The sequence below is a fragment of the Myotis myotis genome, unplaced genomic scaffold (genome assembly GCF_014108235.1).
Source record: "Myotis myotis isolate mMyoMyo1 unplaced genomic scaffold, mMyoMyo1.p scaffold_m19_p_14, whole genome shotgun sequence".
Taxonomy (NCBI): domain Eukaryota; kingdom Metazoa; phylum Chordata; class Mammalia; order Chiroptera; family Vespertilionidae; genus Myotis; species Myotis myotis.
Window position 1 is genome coordinate 13,953,736 of NW_023416318.1, and position 27,299 is coordinate 13,981,034.

The 27,299-nt window shown below is 39.7% G+C and overlaps 1 protein-coding gene across 15 annotated transcripts in view; it reads left to right on the forward strand.

Moving 5' to 3' along the window:
• AAK1 (AP2 associated kinase 1) overlaps positions 1–27,299 on the forward strand; it is a 140,829-nt gene that overhangs the window by 48,252 nt on the left and 65,278 nt on the right. For all 15 annotated transcript variants that reach the window (XM_036334260.1, XM_036334265.1, XM_036334268.1 and 12 more), the window contains exons 3-5: positions 17,336–17,454; positions 23,927–24,035; positions 25,863–26,005. In XM_036334260.1, coding sequence (XP_036190153.1) covers positions 17,336–17,454; positions 23,927–24,035; positions 25,863–26,005 — 371 coding nt within the window. The remainder of the gene's footprint in view (positions 1–17,335; positions 17,455–23,926; positions 24,036–25,862; positions 26,006–27,299) is intronic.

Consider the following 27,299-nt stretch of genomic DNA (forward strand, 5'->3'; position numbering starts at 1 on the left):
AGTTTTTTTTTTATCTCAAGCATTTTTTGTGCATATTTTGTGAATATTTCAGATTATTTCCTTAAGATAGATTCCCAGAAGTGAACATTTTACATCAAGGTTCTTTTGGGCTTTTTATACATATGTCTATGTTGCTTTCCAGGCACATGCCAGCTGACATTCCTACCAGACCTGTGACTGCCTGACGGACTGCTTGCTGAGACAGCTTAGGGAATACTCAGCTCTCATTCCTTTCCCTCTCCTCAACTTTATTTGAGTAGTACTGGATACTTAGGTGGAATTGTCCTTCTCTTACTTCAGGTAGGGCGGGGTTCTGTTTTTCAGATCTACTTCCCTTCCTTGTTTGGCATAAATCTCTTTTTTTTTCTTTTTTTTAATATATTTTATTGATTTTCCACAGAGAGGAAGGGAGAGAGATAGAGAGTTAGAAACATCGATGAGAGAGAAACATCGATCAGCTGCCTCCTGCACATCCCCTACTGGGGACGTGCCCGCAACCCAGGTACATGCCCTTGACCGGAATCGAACCTGGGACCCTTCAGTCCGCAGGCTGACGAAATCTCTTAGAACCCTGTGACATCTTGGTTTCTCTTGGTGCCTTGTCTTGGCTGCTGAGTGAGTGAGCACTTTCCTGATTAAGCTTTAGATATTTCCCCCTAGATTTCTGGCTGTTCTGTAGCCTCCTTCTTCAACCCTTTGTTGACAACCCCACCCTCCCCCGCAAGACTCTGGTTATTGGAAGACTCACCTTTCTTCCTAACCCATAATTGTCTGTTCTGTTTTGGTTGTTACTCATATATTATAAAGCTAGTTGATGAGCTTATACTCATTTGGTGTCTACGCTTATACTCATTTGGTGTCTCTGCTTCAGTGAAGCTTGGTTCCTTTATGCCTGTTTGGCGCCTGAGTCAAGTCTGATCTCATCTGTGTTCAAGAGGGCTTGGGAGTAGGCCATCCTTGGAGCTTTACTACATCACTGTAATTCCCATGTGAGCCAGAAACTGACTCCACAATTCTTCTTCTCTTCCTGTTTCCCAGCCCCCACTTAAAAAAAATTATATATATATATTGTTGATTTCAGAGAGGAAGGGAGAGGGAGAGAGAGATAGAAACATCAATGATGAGAGAGAATCATTGATCAGCTGCCTCCTGCATGCCCCACACTGGGAATCAAGCCCGCAACCCTGGCATGTGCCCTGACTAGGAATTGAACTGCGACCTCCTGGTTCATAGGTTGATGCTCAACCACTGGGCCATGCTGGCCGGGCCCAACCCCGCTTTTTTGAGGCACCCATTGAGTTTCTGTTCCCCACCCCTGAGGAATGTCTTAATCTCTTGGGTCTTCCATGGAGCAGAGTGGAAGGACAACATGACAGTGATGCTTGGGTAGATTTCTCTACTGTGCATATAGCAGTTTCTCATGGGTTTGGGACTAGAGTGAGATACTCACTTCAAGTGCAGAATTTAAGGGGGCACCCAAAAACTTAGTGATCAATATAAATAATATTGCATGCACTATGTAAAAATAAAAATGAGTGCAAGAAACCATGATGAACAAAATATCAGAATTTAAAATAATGTCAGGATCACTTTAACAGCTCTGTGCCCAGCCATACTGCAGCCTGAGTCAAAAGGAAAAATCAGTACTACTGACTTTGTCTTTTTGTGCCTATGGCAAGGGCATCACTCTGCTCACCATAGTCTTGACCTTGGTTTTACACCAAAGGCATAGGACGTTTTTCCCACGTGTACTTCAGTGGATTGGTTGTTGCTCTTATGCTCCTGGTCCTTTTGGAGACTTGCCTTCTTGACAGACCTCTCCAGGTTTGTCCATGGCTGAGTTCATTTTTCACTCGAACTGTTCCCTCCCATTTGAGGACTAAAACCTCTTCTTTATGATTACGTTCTGATAATCCCAGGTAAAACCATCTTCAAGACATTCCTGAGGAAATGAGTGCTGGGGATTTTGTCTTTCCCATTCCCTAATCCTGATCTATGAGCTCAAGAAACACTGCAATGCAGACTTTGTCCCCTGTTCAGGTTTCTTGTGACTCTACTTTCCCAAGTAGATTTTTTTTTTTTTTTTTTATTTTTTTTTATTGCTTAAAGTATTACAAAGGGTATTACATATGTGTCCATTTTATCCCCCCGCCCTAGACAGTCCCCTAGCCTCCCCTATCCCCCACCAAGTAGATTTTTGACCACTCTCTTATGTAGATCTTTATATAGTAATGCAGGTTCTATTTTAATGTAAACCCTAGTTTCTTAACTTAAAAATTCTCACTCTTCAAGTGCAATTTTTAATACTCTGTTTTAACACCATGTTCTAGGTGCTTTCTGTTAAAAGAGCCTATAATGGTTAGAATTATTAGAATCAAAGCATCTGTATTCTATAAACATATTGGTACAAAGTGTCTTAGGGTTATTGGGTGCAAAAAACAGAAATTTAATTCAGATTAGAGTAAGTAAAAAGGAATTTGTTGGATGAATACAGGGGAGTTTTCCAGAACCCAACAGCAGGAAGTGAAGCTGGATTTTGTGAGAATTTGAAAGGTAGCAGGTGGCTCTTCCGTCTGTCTCTCCTTGGAGCCTCATAGTCTCGGATTACAGCTTCTTCCAGTGTCTACCCCATTCTCTTGCCTTTTTGGAGAACACTCGTCTCTGCTTATTTGTGAGCATGCTCGTGACTGACAGTAGCCACCAGCCTAGCCTACTTGGCTGTGCAACACCGTCTGATTATAGTTCCTGAGGTTGTCACTTGGATTCTCAATGGAGAATGTGTGCCAGTTGCCCATTCCTGGTCCAGCTAGCAGTGGCGAGGAGAAAGGCGTCACTTGATAACATTATCTAATCATTATTTCAGCGTGGGGTGAAGGATATGGTAAATTAGACCAATATGTTTCCTACAATAAATAAAAATAAAATAAAATCTTTGTCCTCTGAGATAATATACTCCTAGTGAGAAAGACTGGTATTCAGACAAGTGAGGTATAATCAGAGTAAGAAAGTAGTGTGGAGATGGGCATTCTGTAGGTGAAAGTTCACATTGCAGTCCTGGTTTGAGCTGCACTTGGACTTAACAGTTACAAGTTTACTAATTAAAGAGATAGTAGGCATTCTAGATAGAGAATGTAAGCAAAACACACTGGAGAGTGCTGTTCTGGCACTCAGTTCAATATGGGCTCCAGGTTACGATGCGCCTTGCATGCCAAATTAGGTTGGGATTTTATATTCTAGGTCAGCGGTTCTCAACCTGTGGGTCGCGACCCCTTTGGGGGTCGAACGACCCTTTCATAGGGGTCCCCTAAGACCATCGGAAAACACATATATAATTACATATTGTTTTGTGATTAATCACTATGCTTTAATTATGTTCAATTTGTAGCAATGAAATTGGGGGTCACCACAACATGAGGAACTGTATTAAAGGGTTGCGGCATTACGAAGGTTGAGAACCACTGTTCTAGGTGGTTGAGAGCTAGAGAATTATAAGCAGGGAAACAACATTATTAGCTATTAATCATCTACCATGTACCAAGTACTGTGTTAGCCCTGAGGATTCCAAGAGAAATAAGAAGCTCTTCTTGTCTTTTTAATTTTCTTTGGGGACTCATTTTTCAAGTGCTCCACCTAAAAAACAAAGTAGGATGTTGTCCTTAAGGTTTCACAGTATTTAAAGTCTTTAAACTGGCATTTAATGATAATATGAAAGTATCATAAAGGTATACAAGATGTCCCAAAAAATGTATATACACTGTAATAACTGATAGCTCAATTTTGAAAATGAAATGTGTTTTAATAAACACTGCCTTTATGATTATTCAAAGTGTGTGTATATACTTTTGGGACACCCTATATATGATATATTTTATATAAAATACTTTTAAAAGTATCATATATTATAAAGTATTATGATAACAACAATTGTCATGTCTACCAGGGCAGAAAAGAGTAGCTCCCCCTTTGACTTAGCCTATTAGGTGGAGAGATTAGCATATCACAGATAAGTCATAATGCATTATGATAAGTATAATAATAGAGGAACTGGCTAAATTTGTACCATAATATGAAAGCCTGGGGGTGATTGTCAGAGAAAGAGTACACTTCACAGAAGAGGCATTATTTTAACAATTTTAAACTCCTTTTATCAAGCAGAAGACTGGGACAAGAAATTGTAGTCAGAGGGAATAGTGTGCATAAATCTCCTGAATGTAAAGCAGCAAAAAGGTTCAAGTTCTGAAAGCTTGGTGGGAGAGGAAGAGAGAGCATTAGGAGATGGGTTTGGGCCAGGACGGGGCAGTATTCAGATTCTAAAGGTCTAGAATTGTCATACATTGTTGGTGGGAGTATAAAATGAACCACTTTGGAGAAAGGTCTGGAAATTTCTTATAAGATTAAATATACACCTACCCAGTGGCCCAGCACTTATAACCTGGTGTATTAGGCATTTACCCAAGAGAAATGAAAACATGATACAAAAAGACTTGTACAAGAATGCACATAGAACTTTTTTCATAATAGCTCCAAGTTTGAAATAACCCAAATGCCTGAAAGGATAAACAGATTTATTTAAATAATGAAATATTAGTAACAAACTACTCTATGTACTCAACAATGTAAACAATTATGATGAGTAAAAGATCCTTACATTTCAAAGTACATATTGTATGATTCCATTTATATGAAGTTCTAAAGCTGGCAAAACTAGTAATAGGTGAAAAAACTTAAAACAGTGCTTGCCTCGAATATGAGGGTGGGATTATCTGAAAAGGACCATGAGGGAACTTTCTGTGTGATGGAAAGGCTTTATGTTTTGATAGAGTTCTGGGTTACTTGAAGGTAAGTATTTATCAAAACTTATCCATGGTGCCCTGGCTGGGTTGTTCAGTGGTTAGAGCCCTCAGACTGAAGGTTGCAGGTTCGATTCCCAGTCAAGGTAGCAGGTTCCCCAGCCCCGGTAGGAGCGTGTGCAATAGGAAACCAATCGTGTCTCTCTCTCACATCAATGTTTCTTCCTCCCTCTCCCTCCCTCCCTCCCTCCTAGCTTCCACCCACGCTCTCTGGAAATCAATGGAAAAAGTATCCTCCTGTGAGGATTAAAAAAAAACAACACCAAAAACCTTATCCATAGTGAGTGAACACATAATACAGTTGATGTATTATAGACTTGTACACCTGAAACCTATACAGTTTTATTAACAAATAGCACCCCAATAAATTCAGTTAAAAAACCTCTTCCAAAAATATACTTAAGATTTGTACATTTCACTATAAATATAATTTATTTCTACCCTTCTCCCCAAAAGAACCATGAACTCTGAACACTGTTAAAGATAGTGCATGCTGAAGAATTAAGGTGAAGTCCACTGAGGTCTATAGCTTACTTGGAAATGCATAAAAAATAAGATGAGTTGATGTTTACATGGATGATAAATATGTGATAAAGCAAGTCTGATAAATTGTAAACATGTTAACAATTGTAAACTTAGGTGGTGGGTATATGGATGTTTGCAGTATGATCTTTTCAGTGTTACTGTGTGTTTGAAATTTTTCATAACAAAGTGGGGAAAAATAAATGTTCTTATGCATTGCTATGTTAAGGAATTTGATTTTTTTCTGGCTTTGGGGAACCAATGAATGTTTCTAAGAGTAGTTATTAGATACGAATTTTAGAAGAGAAAGGATCTAAGACATGGAAAGTTAGGATTCTATTTTAGTTCTTCTGGTAAGAAAAGAGGAGAGTTTGAAGAAGCATCAGGGATGGTGTAGAAGGGATGGATTCTAGAGAGGTTTAGGGGATAGAATTATTAAGACCCAGTGAAATCACCTTGGGTGATGGCAGGATTTGGGATGGGGGAGAGATTTTGAACTGGTGCACAAGTACTAGGTGAGGGAGCATGACCTAGGGCAGTGATGGCGAACCTTTTGAGCTCGGCGTGTCAGCATTTTGAAAAACCCTAACTTAACTCTGGTGCCATGTCACATATAGAAATTTTTTGATATCTGCAACCATAGTAAAACAAAGATTTATATTTTTGATATTTATTTTATATATTTAAATGCCATTTAACAAAGAAAAATCAACCAAAAAAATGAGTTTGCGTATCACCTCTGACACGTGTGTCATAGGTTCGCCATCACTCACCTAGGGGTTGGTCAATGATGGTGATAGGCAGTACAGTCAGATATCCTGAACCTCAGAGGAAAGACTTTAGCATGAAGTTAAATTGGAATGCTCTGGAATTAACAATTGGGTGCTGAGAAAATGTTTTGATCTTATTGCAAAAGCAGTAAGTCAGAAACCTAAATAAGCTTTGAAGCATGAGTTCTCTTCCTGCATTTCAGGATGAGAACTCAACTTATCTGACAACTAGGAGGGTTGTGGCAGATTAGGAAAGCAGTTGTGTTCAGAGACCAGTTCTAACAAAACCTAAACTGTTGGAAACTTATATACCTTTGATGCCAGTGCATATCTTATTAGGGCAGAAGTCACAGCTTTTAACGGGGCTGCTAAGCTCATATCACCACACTAGTAAATGTTCTTTGTGGAACAGGATGCTCTTTCTGGAACACAGCTCGTTGACCTGATCTTATTGCAAAAGCAGTAAGTGTAGAAAACGAAGTAAGCTTTGAAGCATGACATTAAAGTGGAGTGCTCTGGAATTAAAAGTTGAGAGTCAGGAGAATGCCAGCCAAGCTTTGGCTTTGTTAAAACCCCAATTCTCCTTGGGAGAACGTGGACCAGTAACACACATCAAGTCTTGGTGGAAATGATTAGAGCCAGAGCTTGGGTGTTTGCGGTGGGGGGCTGACATCTGGGCATGGATGCCACACCCTCTGGCTGACCTCAGCTGTTCTATTTGTGTGCACACCACTTATTAGAAGATTGCTGGCACCGGGGCTTAGGGGGCTGAGATAGTCTATGTCCAAGAGACTCTCCACTCCTTCAGGTGAGGGATCGATGCAGGATTGAGCATTGCGGTGTTTGATTTCTTTTCCTTCTCAACTGAAGAGTGTTTTTATATCCAGCTCAAGTGTTATTTTTAAAAGAAGGGATTGCACATAGAACAAGTGGCACTCTGCGACAGCACAGAGATTTCTGTAAAGCTCTCCATAAAGCTGTACCTTGCACATATTGTCCCAGGATGTCGTCCAGTGGGCTCCAGTCTCACACAGCTCTCAGTGTGCTGGGTTTTTCTCTGATGGGTAGACTACCTTATCATGGAGGGCCCTTCTCACAAAATGTGTCACTTCTGTCCAAACTGGATTCTAACCTTCTGAAAGGCTGAGACTCTAGTGTTTTGTTTTGGCTTAAAAAAAATTTTTTTTTATTGATTTGAGAGAGAGAGAGGAAGGGAGGGAGGAAAGGAAGGGGGGGAGAGAGAAGGAGAGAGATAGAGGGGGGGAGAGAGAAAGAGAGAGAGGGGGGGGAGAGAGAGAGAGAGAGAGAGAGAGAGAGAGAGAGAGAGAGAGAGAGATTGATCAGCTGCCTCCCATACACACCCTGACCAGGGATCAAACCTGTAACCTGGGTATGTGCACTGAACAGGAATCAAACCAGCAACCTTTCGGTGCATGGGATGATGCTCAACCAACTGAGCCACACTGGCCAGAGCTGTATAGTGTTTTTTTGTTATTTTGTTTTTTTTGGGGGTATTTTTTATAGTACTAGGCACATACACTGTGTAACAAACACTTGAGTGCCTTTCTTAGTAGGCACTGTGCTGGATGACAGAGGCCACAGTGAGTTAGTCATTGTCCTTGTCCTTGTGCAGTTTACAGGGAGGGTTTAGGGAACTAAGGCACCAAACTAGGGATTACCCACCTAAATATTGAATATACTCCTGAGATGCCCTGAAGGAAACATATAGGGTGCTGTGTATAACAAGGGAATAGGAGAGGAGATGGTCAGTCCAAGAATGAGGTGAAGAGGGCAAAGGGAGAAGCGTGCACAAAAATCCTTAGGAAGGGTGGGATATAAGCAACATTGAGGAAGAAAGATGATGATTGTGGCTGGAACAGAGTGAGCTGTGAAAAGCTGTTGTGTTTGAATGACGCTAGAGAGAGATCACACCCTATCACATAAGGCCTTGCTTCCCATCGTCAGCATTTGGAGCTTTACTCTGAGAGGGGCGAGAAGCCACTAAGGAGTTTCAAATAGGGGGATGATACTCAGTTTCTGTTTTTAAAAGATCACCCTCGCTACAGAGAATAGAAGATGGCTTAGTCTGGCGTGGGGAAGCTACTCAGTGAATTTAAGTGAACAAAGATTATGGCCCTACTGATGCCTGTGATCATTTCTCTCTTTATTTGCCAGAAAGTTACCCCCATGGTAACGGTACAGGGAATGTGGGCCAGGGAGCTCTGGGAAAGGCCCTCCTTTGGTGGGTCTTAGCTGTTGACAGGCCAGGCCCAATTTGCAGCGGTTCTATGGGCAGTAATTCACAAGCTTTTGGTGTGTGTGAGCCAACTCGACTTCTTGAAACTCTAACCTTTTGTTCCAGGCAGGCAGGTGACTTCCCTGGAAATGTCTTTTTTTTTTTTTTTTTTTTTTTTAAATACTCTTGCCCAACACCTTGAACTGGGAATGCTCCCCAGTTATTACCATCCTGGAAAGGAAGAACCAATGCCCATGTTCAGTCTGGGCTGTGGCCTTCATTGGATTTCATTGGTGCTTCTGTTCCACTGCCAGAGTTTGCCAGTCTCTGGCTTGTGCCCACAGCTCCTGATGGGAAGAGAGGAAGTTGAATACCTCAAGTCATCCCCCATCTGGGTGTTCAAGGACTGCTTTACATGCTCCCCAGAAGGAGCTGGCACATGATGATTTTTAATTTGAGGCAAGTGGAGAGATGACTGTTAAAAAACAAACCCCAAGTTCCCACTGCGATGAATGCTTCAGATTGACCTTTTCTCCTGTGAAATCTTTGCTTTGCTCCTTGCCATCTGTTCTGAAGTTTTGAAAATTTTTGTTTCTTCTGAAACTTTTGGCAGTGTCTTCAATATGAATATATCGTAGGTGGGTGTCTGTCAGCCTCTTGGTTGTCACTGCCTTTGGGAGTTCACAGACACTGCGGACAGTGTGCTCAAGTCCTCACTGTGCAGAGGACTCTGTTCCACCTGGTCAGCTAGAGAGGTGAAGCTGTGGTCAGCCTCCCTTGCCCTCACTGTGTCTCAGCTCTTACCTTCCCTGGTGGTGGAGATGTGCCTGCATGGTGCGCTGCTACGGGAGGGGACGGCAGTAGGAGAGAGTGGACCAAGATGAGAGCCAGGGATTGGTACGTCTGGATTTGAGCCCTGGTCCTGTCACTGCGTGGCAATACGCAGGAGGCCACTGAGGCTTTCGCTGTGCCTCAGTTTCCCAATACAGTGGAGGTTGTAATACATGCCCTGCTTACTTCACAAGGTTCCCATAAAGATTGGGCTGTCTAGTACAGTCCTAGCGTAGAAATAGGCAACAGATTTTTTTGAAAGTTTGTTGCCTGGATTTAAAAATCAGGAGGTTTTACCTAAAAATTCAGCTTCTCCTGAAAATCAAAAAACAGGGCAACCCTCGGCCCAAATTCCACCCTGGCCAAAGTTGACTGATGTTGACAAACGGCTCCTCATGAGCTAAGGTGTGCGTATCTGGTTTGCACAGTCTCCAGTGCTCCCTGGTCAGTGAGTCCATGTCACCAGACTCCCTGCATATATTGTGTTATACCTGGACTGTATCCCTCCTTTAGATGATCTGTCTGGCTATAGGCATTTGGGTTTTTGCCCTTGATCTCAAGAAGATATTCCAGATTGAGAACTTTATGATAAGTGTCATACAAATACAAAGGATTTTTTGGGGGGTAGGAGCGGACGTAAGGAGGGAATACCTAGATTCATCACATGTCTCCTATGTGCTCAGTGCTTTGCTTATCATGTAATCCTCCAAAAGCTGAGATAGATCTCAATGGCCTTTTATTGTGAGAGGACAGGGCCTCAGAGAGCTTGTGGCTTGCCTGAACCTGTGGACTCTAAAGGAATGCTACATAGTCTCAGTGTAAAAGGGATGTAGTGCCACAGCCCACCCTTCCCAGAAGCTGCCTCCACACATGTATGTCTGCAGGAGGTGTGTGATAAGGGCTGTTTGCATGACTTGCAGTGGCGTTGTCCTTTTTTCTTTAAAATACTTTTATGTAGCACTACAGACTATTCTTTGTGTACTTTTTTCTTCTTCTTTAAAGGGCGTTCTCTCCCCCTTTTTGTCCTAGCATCTTTTTCAGAATTAATATTAAATAGATAAAAGGAAGCTGTGTGCAGAGCCCTATCCTTAAGTGGAGTCATTTTTTCATCATGGGGGCAGTGAAGTATATACCTCCTGTAATCCTAGGGCTCTGAGGAACCGAGTTTTAAAAGCAATAATTTAGTCTTAATTTCTGCAGTTGAGGAATTAGAGGCCAAAGAGATCCATAATTTGTCCAGTGTTGCCCCTTCTTTTATATCTTCCAGGTAAATTGTACTGTAACGGATTCTCCATCTGATTGTTTAGAAAAACCTCAGAATGCTATTTTATTTTATGCTCATTTCTCCTCCTGTGATTCAAAGAGAAACTGCATTAAGTAAACATTCACTGGGTTAAACCTTATTCTAAAAGAGAAACAAAGTGGAAGATGGGGGCCAGATTATGGGTCTGGCTGTTTTCTCTCATTTTAGTATCGTCTGCCTTCTTTGGTTGGTTTTTCCTTTTATCTCAGATAAGTGGAAGCCATTCCTAAAGGTGTAGATGGGGCTGATGTTAGCAAAGGAAGTTTTCTTTAACCTGCTGTAAATAAGCAGGCAGCAGATTTTAATGCCTAGAATCTAGGCCCAATTTTAAAATATCCACCAAAACTTCTTTGGCAGCAAATCCAGAAACCCTGCCTCAGCACCATGATGGGCTTCTTTGTCTCATGGTCTAATCATTCTTTTTGTCTTCCCAGCTGTTTCTCATCTCTGTGCACATTGCTACTCAGATAATCAGTTTGCTGTTTTTCTTTCCTTCCTGTTCACCTCACTTCCCCCATCCCTCACTTTTCCTTGCTGCTAGTAAGTAGAAGTCACTAATGTCTTGATTCCTTCGGAACTGCCCCTGGGGTCTGGTACCATCTAGCATGCATCAGTGTTTGAGACCAAGCCAGGAGAGGTACTACACTTAGTTCTTCAAAAGCCCCTTTGCTGATATGGTATTGAGTATCATGAGCAGGCTCCTGAGGAGGTTTTGTTTTAAAAGGTTCAGTCATGGTAATGATGCTGACGACCGTGATCTCTTGATGTCAGAGTTGGAAGAGATTTTAGAGATTATAATTCCCCCCTCTGTGTATTACAAATTCTCACTTGCATTCTTCTGTCAGGAGAGAAGAAGGCACTTCTGTCATCTTTGCTTGAGAGGGAGAAGTCCAGATGATCTCAGTAATTTCATTGGTGACTCCCATGACCCGATGCTTATTAAAGCCCTTTATCACAAAAATGGTGGGAGCAGCTAATCCTAGGAATTTAAATGATGAAGGATCTATGACAAAATGCAACTTAAAACCACAAAGAAATATCACAAGAATGGCTAAAATAAAAAGGCCGACAGTATCAAGAGTTGGTGAGGATATGGAACAGCCCAAACTCTCACATGTGGCAGTTGGGAGTGTGAAATGGTACTACCACTGTGGAGAACATTTTATTTATAGTAATCGCCAAAAGCTAGAAATAATTCAAATGTACTTCAACAGGTGAATGGATAAACTAATTGTGGAAAATCTATACAATGGAATACTAATCTGTAGTTTAAAAAACTAAAATACTGACACATGTAGCAATAAAGATGAATTTAAGAAGTATTTATGCTGAAAGATGCCAGACACAGGAGTGCATACTGTATGGTTCCATTTATTCTAGAGCAAGCAAAATTAATCTGTAGAACAGAAAGCAGGTCAGAAGTTATATGAGACTAGAGCAGTGATGGCATGCGTGTCAGAGGTGACACGCGAACTCATTTTTTTGGTTGATGTTTCTTTGTTAAATGGCATTTAAATATATACAATAAATCTCAAAAATATAAATCTTTGTTTTACTATGGTTGCAAATATCAAAAAATTTCTATATGTGACACGGCACCAGAGTTAAGTTAGGGTTTTTCAAAATGCTGACACGCCGAGCTCAAAAGATTCACCATCACTGGACTAGAGGCCCAGTGCACGAATTCATGCACCAGTGGGTCCCTCGGCCTGGCCTGCGGGATCGGGTCGAAACCGGCTCTCTGATATCCCCTAAGGGGTCCCAATTGCGAGAGGGCGCAGGCCAGGCCTAGGGACCCCACCGGTGCATGATCGGGGCCGGGGAGAAACATGGCAGGTTGGCCAGCTGGGGAGGGACCATGGGAGGGCTCCAGGGCGTGTCTGGTCCATCTTACCCAGTCCCAATCAGCTGAACCCCTGCAGCAAGCTAACCTACCAGTTGGAGCGTCTGCCCCCTGGTGGTCAGTGCACATCATAGTGAGCAGTTGAATGGCCTTAGCATATCATTAGCATATTACGCTTTGATTGAACAGCCAACTGGTTGACTGGACACTTAGTATATTAGGCTTTTATCACATTGTTTGCGGGTAGTTTTTATCGCGCGCTAACAGGTGGTGTGGGCCATTTTTGCTAATTTTTTGCGCAAATGACAACGTTCAGTAAAATTACAATAACTTTAGTTTACGTATTTATACGTTACCCGCATTCTACTGCTAGTCTATAAAAAAACGTATTAATACGTGTCCCGCGCTCTACTACACTGGTAGAACGTATAAATACGTAAAACATATAAATACGTTTCCCGCATACAATGTGTTAATATACTAGTATAGGATGGTGTGAGAAGGAGGGAGTGGATGCCTACAAGTAAGCATGAGGAATTCTTTGCAGTGATATTTGCAAGAATGTTGTGGAAATGTGTCAAACTGTACACTTAAGAGAGTGCATTGTATCACACATGAATTTGATTTTAAAAGATGAGGGATCTATTCTGAGCTCTACCACTAACTAACTAGCTCTTCGTGTTCTTGTGAAAGGAGCTTAATCTCTCTACATCTCTTTCCTGTCGGGAAAATGGGGACAATAGGTAGCTCAACTACCCCATTTAGTTATTGTGGATTATAAATGAAATCATTTATTTTGAAATGCCTTTAAGAAAGTATAAAGTCATATACAAATGCTGGGTGGGGGTTATGGGGGAAATTCCATAAACTCCTCTTAAGGGAAGAAAGGCAAGAACTGTGATAACCAATATATGAGCATATATATATATGTATGTTTATTTATTTATTTATTTATTTATTTATTTATTTTTGGATTGTATTTGCAAGTCATCTTTTAACTCTGTGTAACATTGGTTGTGTCACTTCCCTTCTATCCATCTGTAAAATGACAGGGTTGGACTAGATCAGAGGTAGAAGACTGTAGGCTCAGAGACTCTTTAAAGCCTTCCAAATGTGTTTTCTTTAGCCTCTGTAGTGTCGGCCTGTCCATCATTTATTTAAAATATGACTAGTTGCCAGTGTTTAAAACTGGAGATTGCACATAAAGTTTTGTGTTTCCAGTTTATCTTGTTTTGATTGTTTGTTTTTCAGTTTATCTTTAGAAGTGAGCAGATATGACAAAACTGGGTCCATATTCCTACATGGCAACAAGTGCCTCAAGTTGTGTAGTAGCTGTTGTTTTTTTGTGGGCCATATGCTTTAGTTTCCCACAGTCTCCACCACACTCTGTAGCCTTTTCTATTCTCTACAGTAACATTAAGAGGAAAGTTAATTCATTTTAGAGTGCCCTCTTTATGTTTAGGACATGATTATACAGAGGGGAACCAAACAGACAAAATATCTATCAGAGTGAGTAGAAAGTACTTATCTACATTATCAAAAATTAGGAGAGCCGAACCGGTTTGGCTCAGTGGATAGAGCGTCGGCCTGCGGACTAAAGGGTCCCAGGTTCGATTCCGGTCAAGGGCATGTACCTTGGTTGCGGGCACATCCCTACTGGGGGGCGTGCAGGAGGCAGCTGATGGATGTTTCTAACTCTCTATCCCTCTCTCTTCTTCTCTGTAAAAAATCAATAAAATATATTTAAAAAAAAAATTAGGAGGAAGTTAGACCAAGAGTGCTATATATTTTAGGGAAAGTGGGAGGAAACATGTTTCTTTGTGGAAGTAAAAAAAAATATTCCCATATATCTCATAGGCAAAAGTGCGTATGTGCCACAGTTATCTTGCCTGTTTTACTTGCTTACCTCACAAAATGGATCAAATCCTTTTTCCTTTTGTGATTCAGTAAATTCATGGATTATCCAAAAAATTTATTCCAGTAAAATCATGGAGATTATTTCAGTATTTTAGAAAATGCTGGTAGGCAGAGAGAGTGACCCAGGCTCTATTGAATGTTAACAGTTCTTACCTCTGTTCAAACCATCCCCACCTCAGCTTAAAATTTTTCCATTTAATCAAGCTCTTGTGATGCAACTCAATCTGAAACGAGCATCTCTATTAACAGTCATATAGCTGCCTTCTTCTGCAGTGGCCTGAACCCTGGTCCATGTGTACTGGAGACGTATCTTGAGTAATGCTATCTCCCCTCTACCTTCTAGGACAAGGGCCCTCAAACTTTTTAAACTGGGGGCCAGTTCACTGTCCCTCAGACCGTTGGAGGGCCGGACTATAGTTTAAAAAAAAACTATGAACAAATTCCTATGCACACTGCACACATCTTATTTTGAAGTAAAAAAACAAAATGGGAACAAATACAATATTTGCATTTGCATGTGGCCCGCGGGCCGTAGTTTGAGGACCCCTGTTCTAGGAACTTACATCTCGATTTGGTCAACTCCTCAGTTCATATTGGCCAAGATTTTTCTATTGGCAGTCCTTTCAGGCTTTGATTTTGATCTCACAGTCAAGGAACCGTGATTTATATGCTTCTCACCTGCAAATAGGCCCTTGTATGGGCATAGATGCTTAATAAAATAGTTCTGTCTCTATTAGGCATAATGGTTTATTGCTCTGCCTTTAGATTTATGAAGTTCATGGGCTTTGAGAATTTGGGCTGGCTCTTCGCAACCAGTTATGCTTGCCTAGATTGTGTGGTGGGCATCTGACTCATTTCTTCAGTCTTGGCTGGAAAGGTCATCTTGCTACCTGGTGAAGAAAACAACACTGCCCCCACCTGGTGGCAGTTACATCAAATTGCTGCATCATTAACTTGCTTCTGCAAGGACGGCCTTGTTCTTTAGTGGTGCCATGCATCACAGAACTGCAGGAAACAGCCATTCCCGATTTTTGTTCTGCAGCACTAACGGGGGATTGCACAGTTTTCTCTAAGGTACATGAACTGGAAAGAACATATTTTGGACAATCAGGAGGTTGACACTGTTCCAGGTTCTGCCCATAACTAGCCATGGGACTCCTAAGCCTTAATAGGTTCCTCTACCCATAAAGCAAAATGCTTGAACTTAATGTTCTCTACAGGCACTACTGGTATAAAATCTATAGTTCTGTGATTTTTTTTCAAAATTCAAAATATCTATAAAATGAAACACAACTTATACTATTCACAAAATAGGTATGAATATACATTGAAATTTTATACTTTATACTATCGTTTTCCTCAGTTCTTGATTTTAAGACACATCATGAATTTTAATAGATTTTTTTGAAGGGTGGGGGAGAAAAATAGCACTTTATTAAATGTACATATTTATAATAAGAAAATTTCAGATATTGAAAAATTAAATTGTAAAAAATTTGCATCTTAGCATTGACATTTTTGGGGGTGAGTGTGTGATAAGGTCTCTCTTTATAAGTGCATATGAGGGTTAAAAATCTCTTTTTGTAAATACTCAAAATTCTAGAATTACAATTGACAGTTGAACAGTGTAAGTGTAATTTAAAGTATTAGGAGAAAATGAAAAATGTTATTGAAGTACAAAGATTAAAGAGATGACAGTGGAAATTAAAGATTAATTTGGTTGATTATTTCATAAGTTATATAAATGTCTAAACAAAGGGTTTATACCTGAAACTAATATAAAATTACATGTCACTGTAATTGAAAAATAAAAAAATATTTAGAAAAAATAAAGATTACTGGGGGTGGGGGGTCAAGCGGGGAAAAAGGAGACATATGTAAAACTTTAGACAATAAATAAAGAAAAGATTATATGGTAAATTTTATGTTTATCTGAATACTGAAGAAGAACATAGTGACAGGAAATATACAAACATGCAGTTTCCAGTAAATCATTATCAAAATACATTGGAACATTTGAACCCATTAAAATTTTTTAACATGGAATTATGTGTGTATTTTAACATGCAACAGTGCTTTATGATTAAAGCTCTCTTTGGTTGTAAGGAACAGAAACTTACGCAAGCTGACTTAAAAAGGAATAATTATTGTAAAGATGCAACAGGAAATTCTGTGAACATCAACAGACAGGTGCTGAAGTGCAGCTGGGCTTCAGAGGAACTAGAGTGGCAGTCAAGACCCAAGTCCTGTCTCAGGCCTGAGATCTCTATAATCATGATGATTGCTCTACTAATTTTGCATGTGGCTGTTAGCCCCAAACCAATGCCATAACTTCAACTCAAGTTCCCGTACTGATGACTTCCCTCTGCATTCTCCTTCATCCAATTAGTGATTATCTCTGTGCAGTGACTTGTTGTTGTTGTTACATAGGCTCAATGCGCAGGATAGTTCAAGGTAAATTATGAAGGTACACGAGCAGGCAGATGGCTAAGTGTCCAGTATTGGTTCCGCTATCCCAAACCTTCAACTTTGACAGCTGTGCAGCACCTTATCTATCTATTACCTCTTTTAACAATTACACATAACACTTCATACAGTGTATGGGGAGTGATGACAAGGTTAGGAGTTCTAAGGATTTGTGGAACACTAAGGTGTAACAAATTTAAAGTATTTAAGAATGCTTCAGCTAGTAATTATTGCATTAAAGGGAAAAATAACACTGAGCTTCATAGGATTGTAGTTAGAATTAAGAGCTCGAAGTGCCTAGGGCAGTAGTTGGAAGTAGTTGTTTCCCTTTCATCTGTTTATCTGTTTATTTGTAGGTTCTTTTGAAGATAGTTACTATTGTTCCTTTCTTCTGAGATTGGTGTTTAGGAACAATTTCTCTGATTTCTGCCACCGATTGCTTCTGAGTCCTGAGAATCTAAGATTGCCTTCAAAGCCAGGCCAGTGCTAAGAGTAGTTGACAGTGGCATCAGCACCACCAAAAGTGACAGCAGCCACCATAGTCATTGACTTTTCCAATATGACTCAGAAGAACTTGTATGTTTGTTTCTCACACAGGTGGATTTGCTATCGTGTTTCTAGTAAGGACAAGCAACGGAATGAAATGTGCCTTGAAACGCATGTTTGTCAACAATGAGTATGATCTCCAAGTGTGCAAGAGAGAAATCCAGATAATGGTAAGGCTGCCCCTCAGACTTGAGACTGCTTATGTAAAATGGGGGTGGAAAGAGACTGTGCCCTCTCATAAAGGCGGGGGGAGAGGGTTGTTCCCTTTCCTGCAGTGGCAGAGAGGCCTCTGCACATCATGGGGATGAACAGCACTGGGGTGTAGGATGCTGCTCCTGCCTTGGTCACCTTCAGTTGCAGGGTTGAAGAGAAAGGGACCTATTGAAAGAACAGCTATATTTTTAGGTCAGAGAAATAGTTTTGGACATTGGGAAAATTTATTTCACAACATGGTTCCCAGAATTAACTGTGGAGTTTAATCTGGAAAACCTAGCTTTTCAGCAAACCTCTTCTTCTAGTCTTGTCTTCTATCAGTTACCAATCCAGTTTTCAACTCTCTTGAGCTCTTCAGCATTCTGTGACATATCTTTCCACACATTTTTATTTTGTACATGTAGTTCTTTCCACCTGGAATGCTTCTCTCTTTTTTGGCCTAGAAACCTCTTACTCTGTGATTTCATTTATAAAAGTCTAAGAACAGGCAAAAGTGATCCTTGGTAATAAAAGTCAGAAAGCAGTTAGCTGGATGTAAGAAATTGATTAGAAATGGGCATGTGGGAACTTTCTGGGCCATAGAAATGTTTTATACCTTGTTTTGGGTAGTGGTTACACAAGCCTATATAATTGTTGAGCACCTTAAGATCTGTGCATTTTATTATGTGTTAATTATATCTTAAAAACTTAGTTTTCAAGATACAGATTAATATGTTTTAAAAAAGAGTTCCTGTCTATTAGAGGTATATGACAAAATATTTATAGATAAAATAATATGACATCTTGAAATTAATGAGTGGATTTAGAAGAGAAGCAAGCTTGGCAATGAATTGATTATGATCAAGGCAGAGTGATGGGTATATGTAAGTTTGTTGGAGTTGCTTCTTTCACCTCTATTTATGATTACACGTAAAAAATGTAAATAGTCTTTTATTCCATCATGTTTCCACAGTACTTTCGTTAATGCCAATTATATTGTCTATCTTGTTATTTTATAAATAGTACTGCTATCAGAAAGTAAGTTATTTAAAATCAGAAACTTTATATTCTAGCGCATTGCTTGACATAGAGTAAATACTTAATAAACTTAGGATGAAATTAATGTATGAGTAATGGTAATAACAGATGTGCATGTTCATCAAGAGGTGATGATTCATTTGTGCTCTGGATTTTAATGCTTTTGTAAAGAGACCTAAAAAGTGGATGAGGAGGGCATTGTAGGGATCCCACCAGGCTTTGCTTGCCCCTGCCCACCCCTTGTGGGATTGCCCTTTTTGTGGCTACTTAGAGTAACTAGTTGTACTGTAGTTGAGCTACTGAAGGAACTCAGAATTTTAGAGAGCCTGGTAATACTTTGAATTTCAGAAAGCTGAAACTATTTGGGAAGTAACTGTTGATAGAAATGTGTTGCTGTCATCATTGCAAAACAAATAAGCAAAAAACCCTAAGGCTCATATAAATACAGTCAGGGCCATGAGGAACTGTCCACAGGTACCAATGTTCTCCCACTACCTTGCCACACAACTCAAAATGACTGTGCTCACTGTATTTTCCTTTATCCACTTCATAGGTTTTCTGGATGCTTACTACTCCCACCTTGCCCTTCCTTGCTCAGCTCTCACACTTCATTTTCTGTCTTTGCTTCTGCTATTTTCTCTGCCTGGAATGTCCTTCTCATTCATTTTCTGGTGTTAGCAAAGTAATTCCACTCTTGAACTTTCTCCCACTCATTTATAAACATGTTCGAGGGCTTACTTTGTGCTAAGCAGGCATTGGAGTAGAGGAACTAAGAAGACACAGGCCCCATAGGAGCTCACAAATTAATGGACCTGATTAGGAATTAAATTATGTGGGTTCAAGTTCTGGTCTGGCCAGGTATTAGCTGTGGGAGTTTTGTTTTGAATTTTGTTTATATTTTTTAAAAACTTAAATACTCGAGTAGGTGAACTAAATAAACTTGTTACAAAAACATCAAGCATTTCCCCAAGTTTTTTTCCTCCTTTGCCATTTCAGGGTCCCAAGCAACCACTTTTAGTTGATTGATTTGCTATATTTCTAACTAACATGCTGACATCGCTAATTCTTGATCTCCCCTCCCCAATCCCTGGCAACCACTGATTTAGTTTGCCTTTTGCAGAACTTCATATAGTTGAAGTTATTCAGTATGATTCAGTATGTAGCCTTTTTGGATTGGCTTCTCTCAGTAATATGCATTTAAGGTTTTTCGTGTCTTTTTTATGGCTTGATAGCTCATTTATTTTTTTGGGCTGAGTAATATTTCTTTGTATGGATGTATCACAGTTTACCTATCACCTACTGAAGGATATTTTGGTTGCTTCCACATTTTAGCAGTAATGAGTAAAGCAGCTATAAACATCTGTGTGCAGGTATTTGTGTGGGCATAATTTTCAACTTATTTAGATATTTCATATATTTTCAACTAAGCAATTATTATTTCAATTTTAAAGATTCCCTTTTTGTGTTTCTAAGCCAGGGCTAGAATCTGTTTTTAAACAGAATCCTCAGCTGATTCATATTTATATGAGCGTTTGACCACACTACTTAGAATCAGACTCTAAATGACTTTAAAGATCTATTCAGTAAGTACAGGATTAATTAATGGTAAGACTTGGGAAAAGGAGAGTACATTTGAGTGTAGAAAGGAGAATATCTAGGACTTCTTATGTAGGTAAACCCACAAGGGCCCCAGATACCTTGGCCTTCTATAACTCCAGGACCAGCCCTGGAGTTCTTCCTTTCACTACTACACTGGGCTTGACAGTGTTTGTATGCCTGTGAATAACTCCTTGAAGAGAGTTATAAAGGAAATTTAGAGTTATAGAGAAGGAAAAGTAAGGCAAAAGACTCCTTTACAAAGCAACTTTGGGAGAGGGAAATTAATTTCAGGCTTTAGTACTGCTTTTCTTCACCTTTAAATTAAGAAGAAGCTGAAATTTGGTTAAAAGGGTCTGTGCAACCCTAGTGTGATTCTAGAAGTAGGTAGCAATAATGTTGACTCAAATTCAGAAAACATTGAATATTTGAATGGAGGGTCAAAACGGGTTAATATACCTTTTTGGAAACTTACTTTACGCAAATGTAAGCACTGTAAGAATCAGGAATCTGTATGTTTGATGCTGACATTGCAAGGAAGGGTAGCTTGAGAAATGTAGGGAAATTAGTTATATGCAAAACTCACTTTTACTATTTTGAGGTGAGTGATATTGATGTGCTATTTAGAATGCTATCTTCTTTGTTTTCTTGCACATGAGTATAAAGGTTTTTAGGTATGTATTTAGGAATCGAGACCTCTGTTTTCTTGTAAGGCCTTAAGATTCTTAAGTAGGCATTCTGCTACAGGAATTGTGAAGTTAGGGATAGAATACTGTTCTGTACTACAGGCATCATTAATTAGGATCCCAGATAAACTTGAAATTTGTAACCTATAGGATCTGGGTTTAAGGAAGGGCTGATTTTCAAATGATAGTTTTTGTGTGTGTTTGTGAAAAAAGTTTTTAAGCACTTAAAGCAGTTAAATATGAAAGTTAATAAGCTCCCTATAAACCACTTTAGGTGTCTATTTAATAAAGTAGGTCTTCTAATATCATGTTTGTCGGTACTTCATTAATCTTGCTTAGTGTTAATTTAAAAATAAAGTTTGAAATGACAACACAATCTCTTTAGACTTATCACTGTTAAAATCATGTAATATAAACTGATCTGATCTATAGTTAAGTGAACATTCTCCACACGCTAAAACGCAGGTTTTGACTTACACTCACCATATAGATATTTATCCCAATACTCCAAATGCTAGTTGTAGCCAAGGGCATCAAAGCATCTTCCCCATGTCCTGCCTCTTCCTGAATAACTAGGTAGTTATTGAGATTGCCTCTCCTCCTTCCCTCCTACCTCCCTCCCTCCTGCCCTCCCCCAGTGTGGATTTCATCCCATACCTCTATATGCAGTCTATTCTGTAAGCCTTGGACTGGTCCTTTAACTAAAGCCAGGGAAAGCTGGGGAATCTTCTGGCCTGCAGCTGCTGGGAGCTTTATACCAGTGTACCGTCAATGTAAATCAGCTTCAATTTGCAGTAAGATTTTCTCTTGACCTTTTCTACATTTCAAACTATTCAAACAGATCTTCTCCATCAGATATAAACCAGTGATGTTTTACTCTAAGTTCTGAGCTATTGCTGCATCATCAAGTCATTAAAAGTCATGGTCTCCTTCCAAAGAGGTGGTCTTTTCTGGTAGATATATCTCAGAATCTCTGCAGAAGATAAAATGAACAGGAATTTTATCAGTTGAAGATAAAGATGGACTTGAACTCATCAGCAAACATCTTGGCAAGCTGTTCTAGGATGCCATCTGCAGATGTTAATTATCTAGTTTGGGTCCTCTAATAGCTCTTAACCTCCTCTTGACTCTGCCAAATGCTTTTTATTTTTCTTGTAGATTCTTTCTTTTCCTCTTTGGGCAATACAAAGTCACAGGCAACATTGCTGATTCTTTTTCAAACATGTTAGTTGTAAAAATATTAGTCTTTCATTCCTCCTTGTGGACATTTGGAGGACATGATCTTCCGCTCCATTTTGTTTTCCAAGAACTTCTCTTCAGTTCTTCCTATTTTCAGGACTGTGTAAATGAAACAACTCCATAAGAGTTGATAATAATACTGAAAAGCAGAGGGAATAATAGTCCTATGAAACTTGAGTCCTGAAATCACTCTCTATTTGGAGAAACTTGAACTCTAGAGGCTGCTTTTCTGCTTCATTATCTCTCTTGTCTGTTATCCAACGCAGTTGTTCTAAGACTTTTTGCTCATCAAGCTTCTTTCTCATTCCCATGTACTTGAAGATGATTTTGCTTTCTACCAAAAACAGTAGATCTGAGCTCACTCAAATTTTTTTCCCTAGCTTTAAACCAATATTCATATCCATTTTTATTTTCTTCCTGATTGCCAGAAAAGACGTGTCTAAGACAGTCCCTGTAACAGTGCTCTGAATCCTCACCTCTTCTACCCACTTATGGGACTGTTCCATCATTTATCGCAGCCTTACAGCTTTCTTCTCCTGGCTCCTTCCATTCTCCATTGGTCATTTCTCTCCCATCCTAAAAATTCTTTTCCTCAGTGCTGCTTCTCTCTTCAGCACAAAATGTTTTGAAAGAGTAATCTGTAGTTGCTGGCTCTATATATTCAATTCCCATTCTTTGCAAGTCCAATTCAATTCTTACCTCCATTCCATGCCCTCTCTGAAAATGCTCTTGCGTGGATCGCCAACGACTTCCCCATTGCCAATTGCAATGGTCACATTTCTGCCTTTGGTCTACCTTCTGAGGCAACTACATTTTTAATCTTTCATTCAGAGGAAAGTTCTAATGAGTTTTAACTTTGATGTTCAGGGTTCAGTTGTGTTCATTTGATATTGTGAGGCTTCCTCTTATTTGGCTATGTAATTTCAGATTGCAAGAGACTTTATTTATTACTTTAAACAGTGGAATGAATCTCTATGTGGTGATAGTTACTATTCTGTGGTACAAACTGCCAAATTTGTATGGCAACTCTTACAGAACCACATATTTTTCTTACTCTCCCACTTTTTATTAAACCAAAACAAAATAATTTATTAAAACTAGTTAATAATAGATTTGTGCAAAAATATTTCCCAGCTAGCTCATTTTTTGCTCACTAATGACCTTAGATTTTGAACATCATCACTACACAGAATTGCCTATTAGATGTTGTAATAACTATACCAGAGTGAGAGGCAACTTCTGGTGCCTCACTGGGTCCTGACACAAAATAAATTCCACAAGCAGCCCTAGGAGATCATATGCAGTTCCAACCAGAGAGCTGGAAACATGACCCATCTTATTTATATACCAGCTGGTTGGCTTGAGAGGCTTAATTACAAGCAAAATGCTTAGGTCTGGATTCCATTGTAGTTCCTGTAAAACTGTAAAGCAGTTATTCTTTTATATAATTCCTAAAGGGAGAAAAACAGTATGAACAGTTTAAAAGTCAAGTTGAATTTACTTGTTTCCCTACAACCAGGAAAAATCATCAGTTTCACTTTTCTGAATTAAAAACTGACCTGTTTAAATAGTTCATACTGTTTCTCTCCTCGTAGCCCCTCTGCAGTGGTCCTGCAGTGTTGCTTCCAGTTTTCATGGATCACTAATGCAGTAAGCAAGGAGTCACCCTGTGTCCATTTGGTTCTAGGGTTCAGGAGAGGGCTATGGTTTAGTAGGGTTTTTGGATTGCTATTGAAGATCTGGCCATGAATCTCAGAGACCACTGGGAATCTGCTCTTGACCCTGCTCCTTATCCTCTGTGTATTTAAGTTATCTGTGCTAACGGAACTGACTGGCTCATTGTGTTTCTGTTGGTGTCTGTAACTGATAATATTTTAACTCTTCTTCACAGAGGGACTTGTCGGGACACAAGAACATTGTGGGTTACATTGATTCTAGTATCAACAATGTGAGTAGTGGTGATGTATGGGAAGTGCTCATTCTGATGGACTTCTGTAGGGGTGAGTACATGAATCATATCTTAAGCTCTCATTTCACTAGCACTTGAATTGTCAAGGGCATGGTGGTTGTTTCAGTTATTACACTGTACTCTAATGTATGTTGTTCTGGTTTTAAAGATGGGAAAACTAAGAGGCTAAAAGATACAGAGCCTGCTGTCACCTCTTGGTTATTCTGATAATGGCAGGGATCAGTGGTACAAATAGTTCAAAGTGGTGGATAATGCAAAACTCCATGTTTTTTAGGTTTAGGAAGGGTGCTTGTATATGAATGAGAATGTATCAGAATGAGAATGAATGTGTTCTTTGTGGTGCTTTAAAACAATAATGAAGGCACATAATAAAGGCCCAACTCCAGATGGACTACAGAAACAATTCAGCTTCCCCACTCCCTCTCTCATGTGTTCTATTCTCCACCCACACCACCGTCCTTGTTATGGGATAAAAGAATCCTTTTCCTGTAATGGAAATGACCTTCCTCCCCTTGCTTGAGTGCTATAATTGCCAGGAAGGCTACATTCAAACTATGCTGCTCTTAACAGTGGAGTTTAGTAGTTGAAAGCATGGAGTTTCAAGCAGTGTTTATCTTGGGAAATCCAGACTATAACATGATTTTATTCAGAGTTGACGGCATTTCATACAACCATTGTTTGGAGGTGTGACTTTTTTTGTTTAAGCAGCTGCCACTTACAAGCTTGGGTCACTGTCTCGCTGTTATGTAGTCACCCTTACTTCCACTAATATTTTCCTTGCCTTAAGATACTGTCCATAAACTAAATATGTTGCTTATCCCAAAAATGTGATGTCAACTAGTAATTTCAGCCTTTACTATATAATATCTGTTAACCTGATTTTTAAAAATACTACCAAATTTGAACTTGACAGTTTGTTTCCTCCTGCCCAATCCTTTTTGGACAGTAAAATGTTTAGAGATGAGGCAGTAGGAGCATTCAGGGATCTGGCTAATTTTGTAAATGAAGCCGTTAGGCTTTTGCTCCTGGAGATTAAATGTTGGCATAGCATTTCTACAGACTAGGCGGCAAGTAGTGAAGCCAGGAAGACAAGGCTGTTCCTGAAGACTATAAAAGCTATCTTCTTTCCTTCTCCTGAGGTTTATTGTGCAATTGGATTCTTACTAAAAGATACGGCAAGTTGAACTTGTGGTCTTGTTTCATACACAGCAGGGACAGTATAACCAGGCAACTAGAGCAGGACCATATTATCAGCTCTATTACTAATCTTAAAGCCATAATGAGGGCAGCTCATGTCTGGGGTGCATAATGGAATAAGCAAACTGTTTTTTGATTTTTAATCCTCACCTGGGGATATTTTTTCCATTGATTTTTCTAGAGAGAGTGGAAGAGAGGGAGAGGAGGAGGGAGGGGAGAGAGAGAGAGAGAGAGAGAGAGAGAGAGAGAGAGAGAGAGAGAGAGAGAGAGAGAGAGAGAGAAACATTGATTGGTTGCCTCCTGCTCGCATCCTGACCAGGGCCGGGGATCGATCTGCAACCGTGGTATGTGCCCTTGGCCAGGAATCAAACCTGTGACCCTTCCGTCCATGGGCCTATGCCCTAACCAATGAGCAACCAGCTAGGGCAGGAAACTGTTTTTGACACATTGGAGAAAGCACTGGATTGTTAAAACAGCACACTAATTCCAGGGTGCGAATCAAGACAGCTGGGTTTTAGTCCTGGCTCAACTAGTCTGTTGAACCAAGTAATCATGTCTGTTACCTTGGTCCAGGTTGCTGCTTTGTGGGGAGTCATTTATTCTCTTGGGTAAGAGATGAGTCTGAATGTTTATAACTTCTTTTCCTCTGCCCCCCTCTTAGGAGGCCAGGTGGTCAACCTGATGAACCAACGCCTGCAAACAGGCTTTACAGAGAACGAAGTGCTCCAGATATTTTGTGACACCTGTGAAGCTGTTGCTCGCCTGCATCAGTGCAAAACTCCTATTATTCACCGTGACCTGAAGGTAACAGACCACTTATTTAATTAAGTGTTTGTTCTTACAGAGTATTTTCTATCTGACCCAGGGATGGGGTAGACACTAGGGGATATGAGAGAAGTGTAAGGCATGGTTCCAAATTCTGAGCTTTCGTTCTTCTTGGGGAGAGAAAATGCAAAGGAAGAAAAGACACAACAGTACAGTACAGGTATCAGTTTTATTAAGTCGCTTTCAGAAATTCTTCATAATCATCAAATGCTTGAGCACACATTGTTTTTATTTTTCCTGATACATTGCCAAATTCACTTTTCCAGGGTCATGAAAAGTTATATCTAATTTAAATAGTTTATAAACAATGATGCTTGGTCTTTAAAGTCTATTTCCTATTTTGCAAAATCTATTAATTTATTACTTTAAAAATGTGTCCTGCTAATTACCATCTGCTTGCACCAGGCCTTTCACGTTGTAGTCGATTCACAATGTTTGTTGCATAGAATTGGCTAGCAGTTATGGAGCACCAGCTGTGTGCCACACTCTACTCGACACTTTATGTACACTGTCCCTTTGGAGGAAGACATTCTTCTTTACGCTTTATAGTTGAGGCAACTCAGGAGTAGAGAGATTATATGACTTGCCTAAGGTCACATAACTAGGAACAGTACCAGAGTTTGAGTACAATTCTTCTGATTCTAAATTGCAGCTTCTTTTTATTATACCCATGTTTTGAGAAATGTGCTTCATGGCTAATAACTTACATCAGCATTCCCTAGTGCGCTTGTTAAATGCAGGCTGCTGGGTTCCACACTGAATCTATTGGGCTGTAATTTTGGTAGTGGTGTCAGGGAGCCCCAGGAATTCATATCTTAAGAAGCACCTCACGTGGTTTATATTCCGAAGTATACTCTTTTGTATGTTCAGCAGTATACTGGCATTAATGTTTGGGCTCTTTTTAAAATATTGAGACATAATTCACATACCATAAAACTCACTCTTTTAAAGTGTACAGTTCAATAAATAAATAAATAAAGTGTATAATTCAGTGGCTTTTAGTACATTTACAAGGCTGTGCAATTGTCCTCACTGTCTGATTTCAGAACATTTCATCACCCCAGAAAGAAATCCTGTATCCATTAGCAATCACTCTTCATTTCCTGGTCCTCTAACCCTGGGTAACCACAAATCTATTTTCTATTGCCTGTTCTGGACATTTCATGTAAATGGACTCATGCAGTATATGACCTCTTGTGTCTGACTTCTTTCACCTAGAGTAATGTTTTCAGGGTTCATCTATGTTGGAGCATGTATCAGTGCTTCTTTCCTT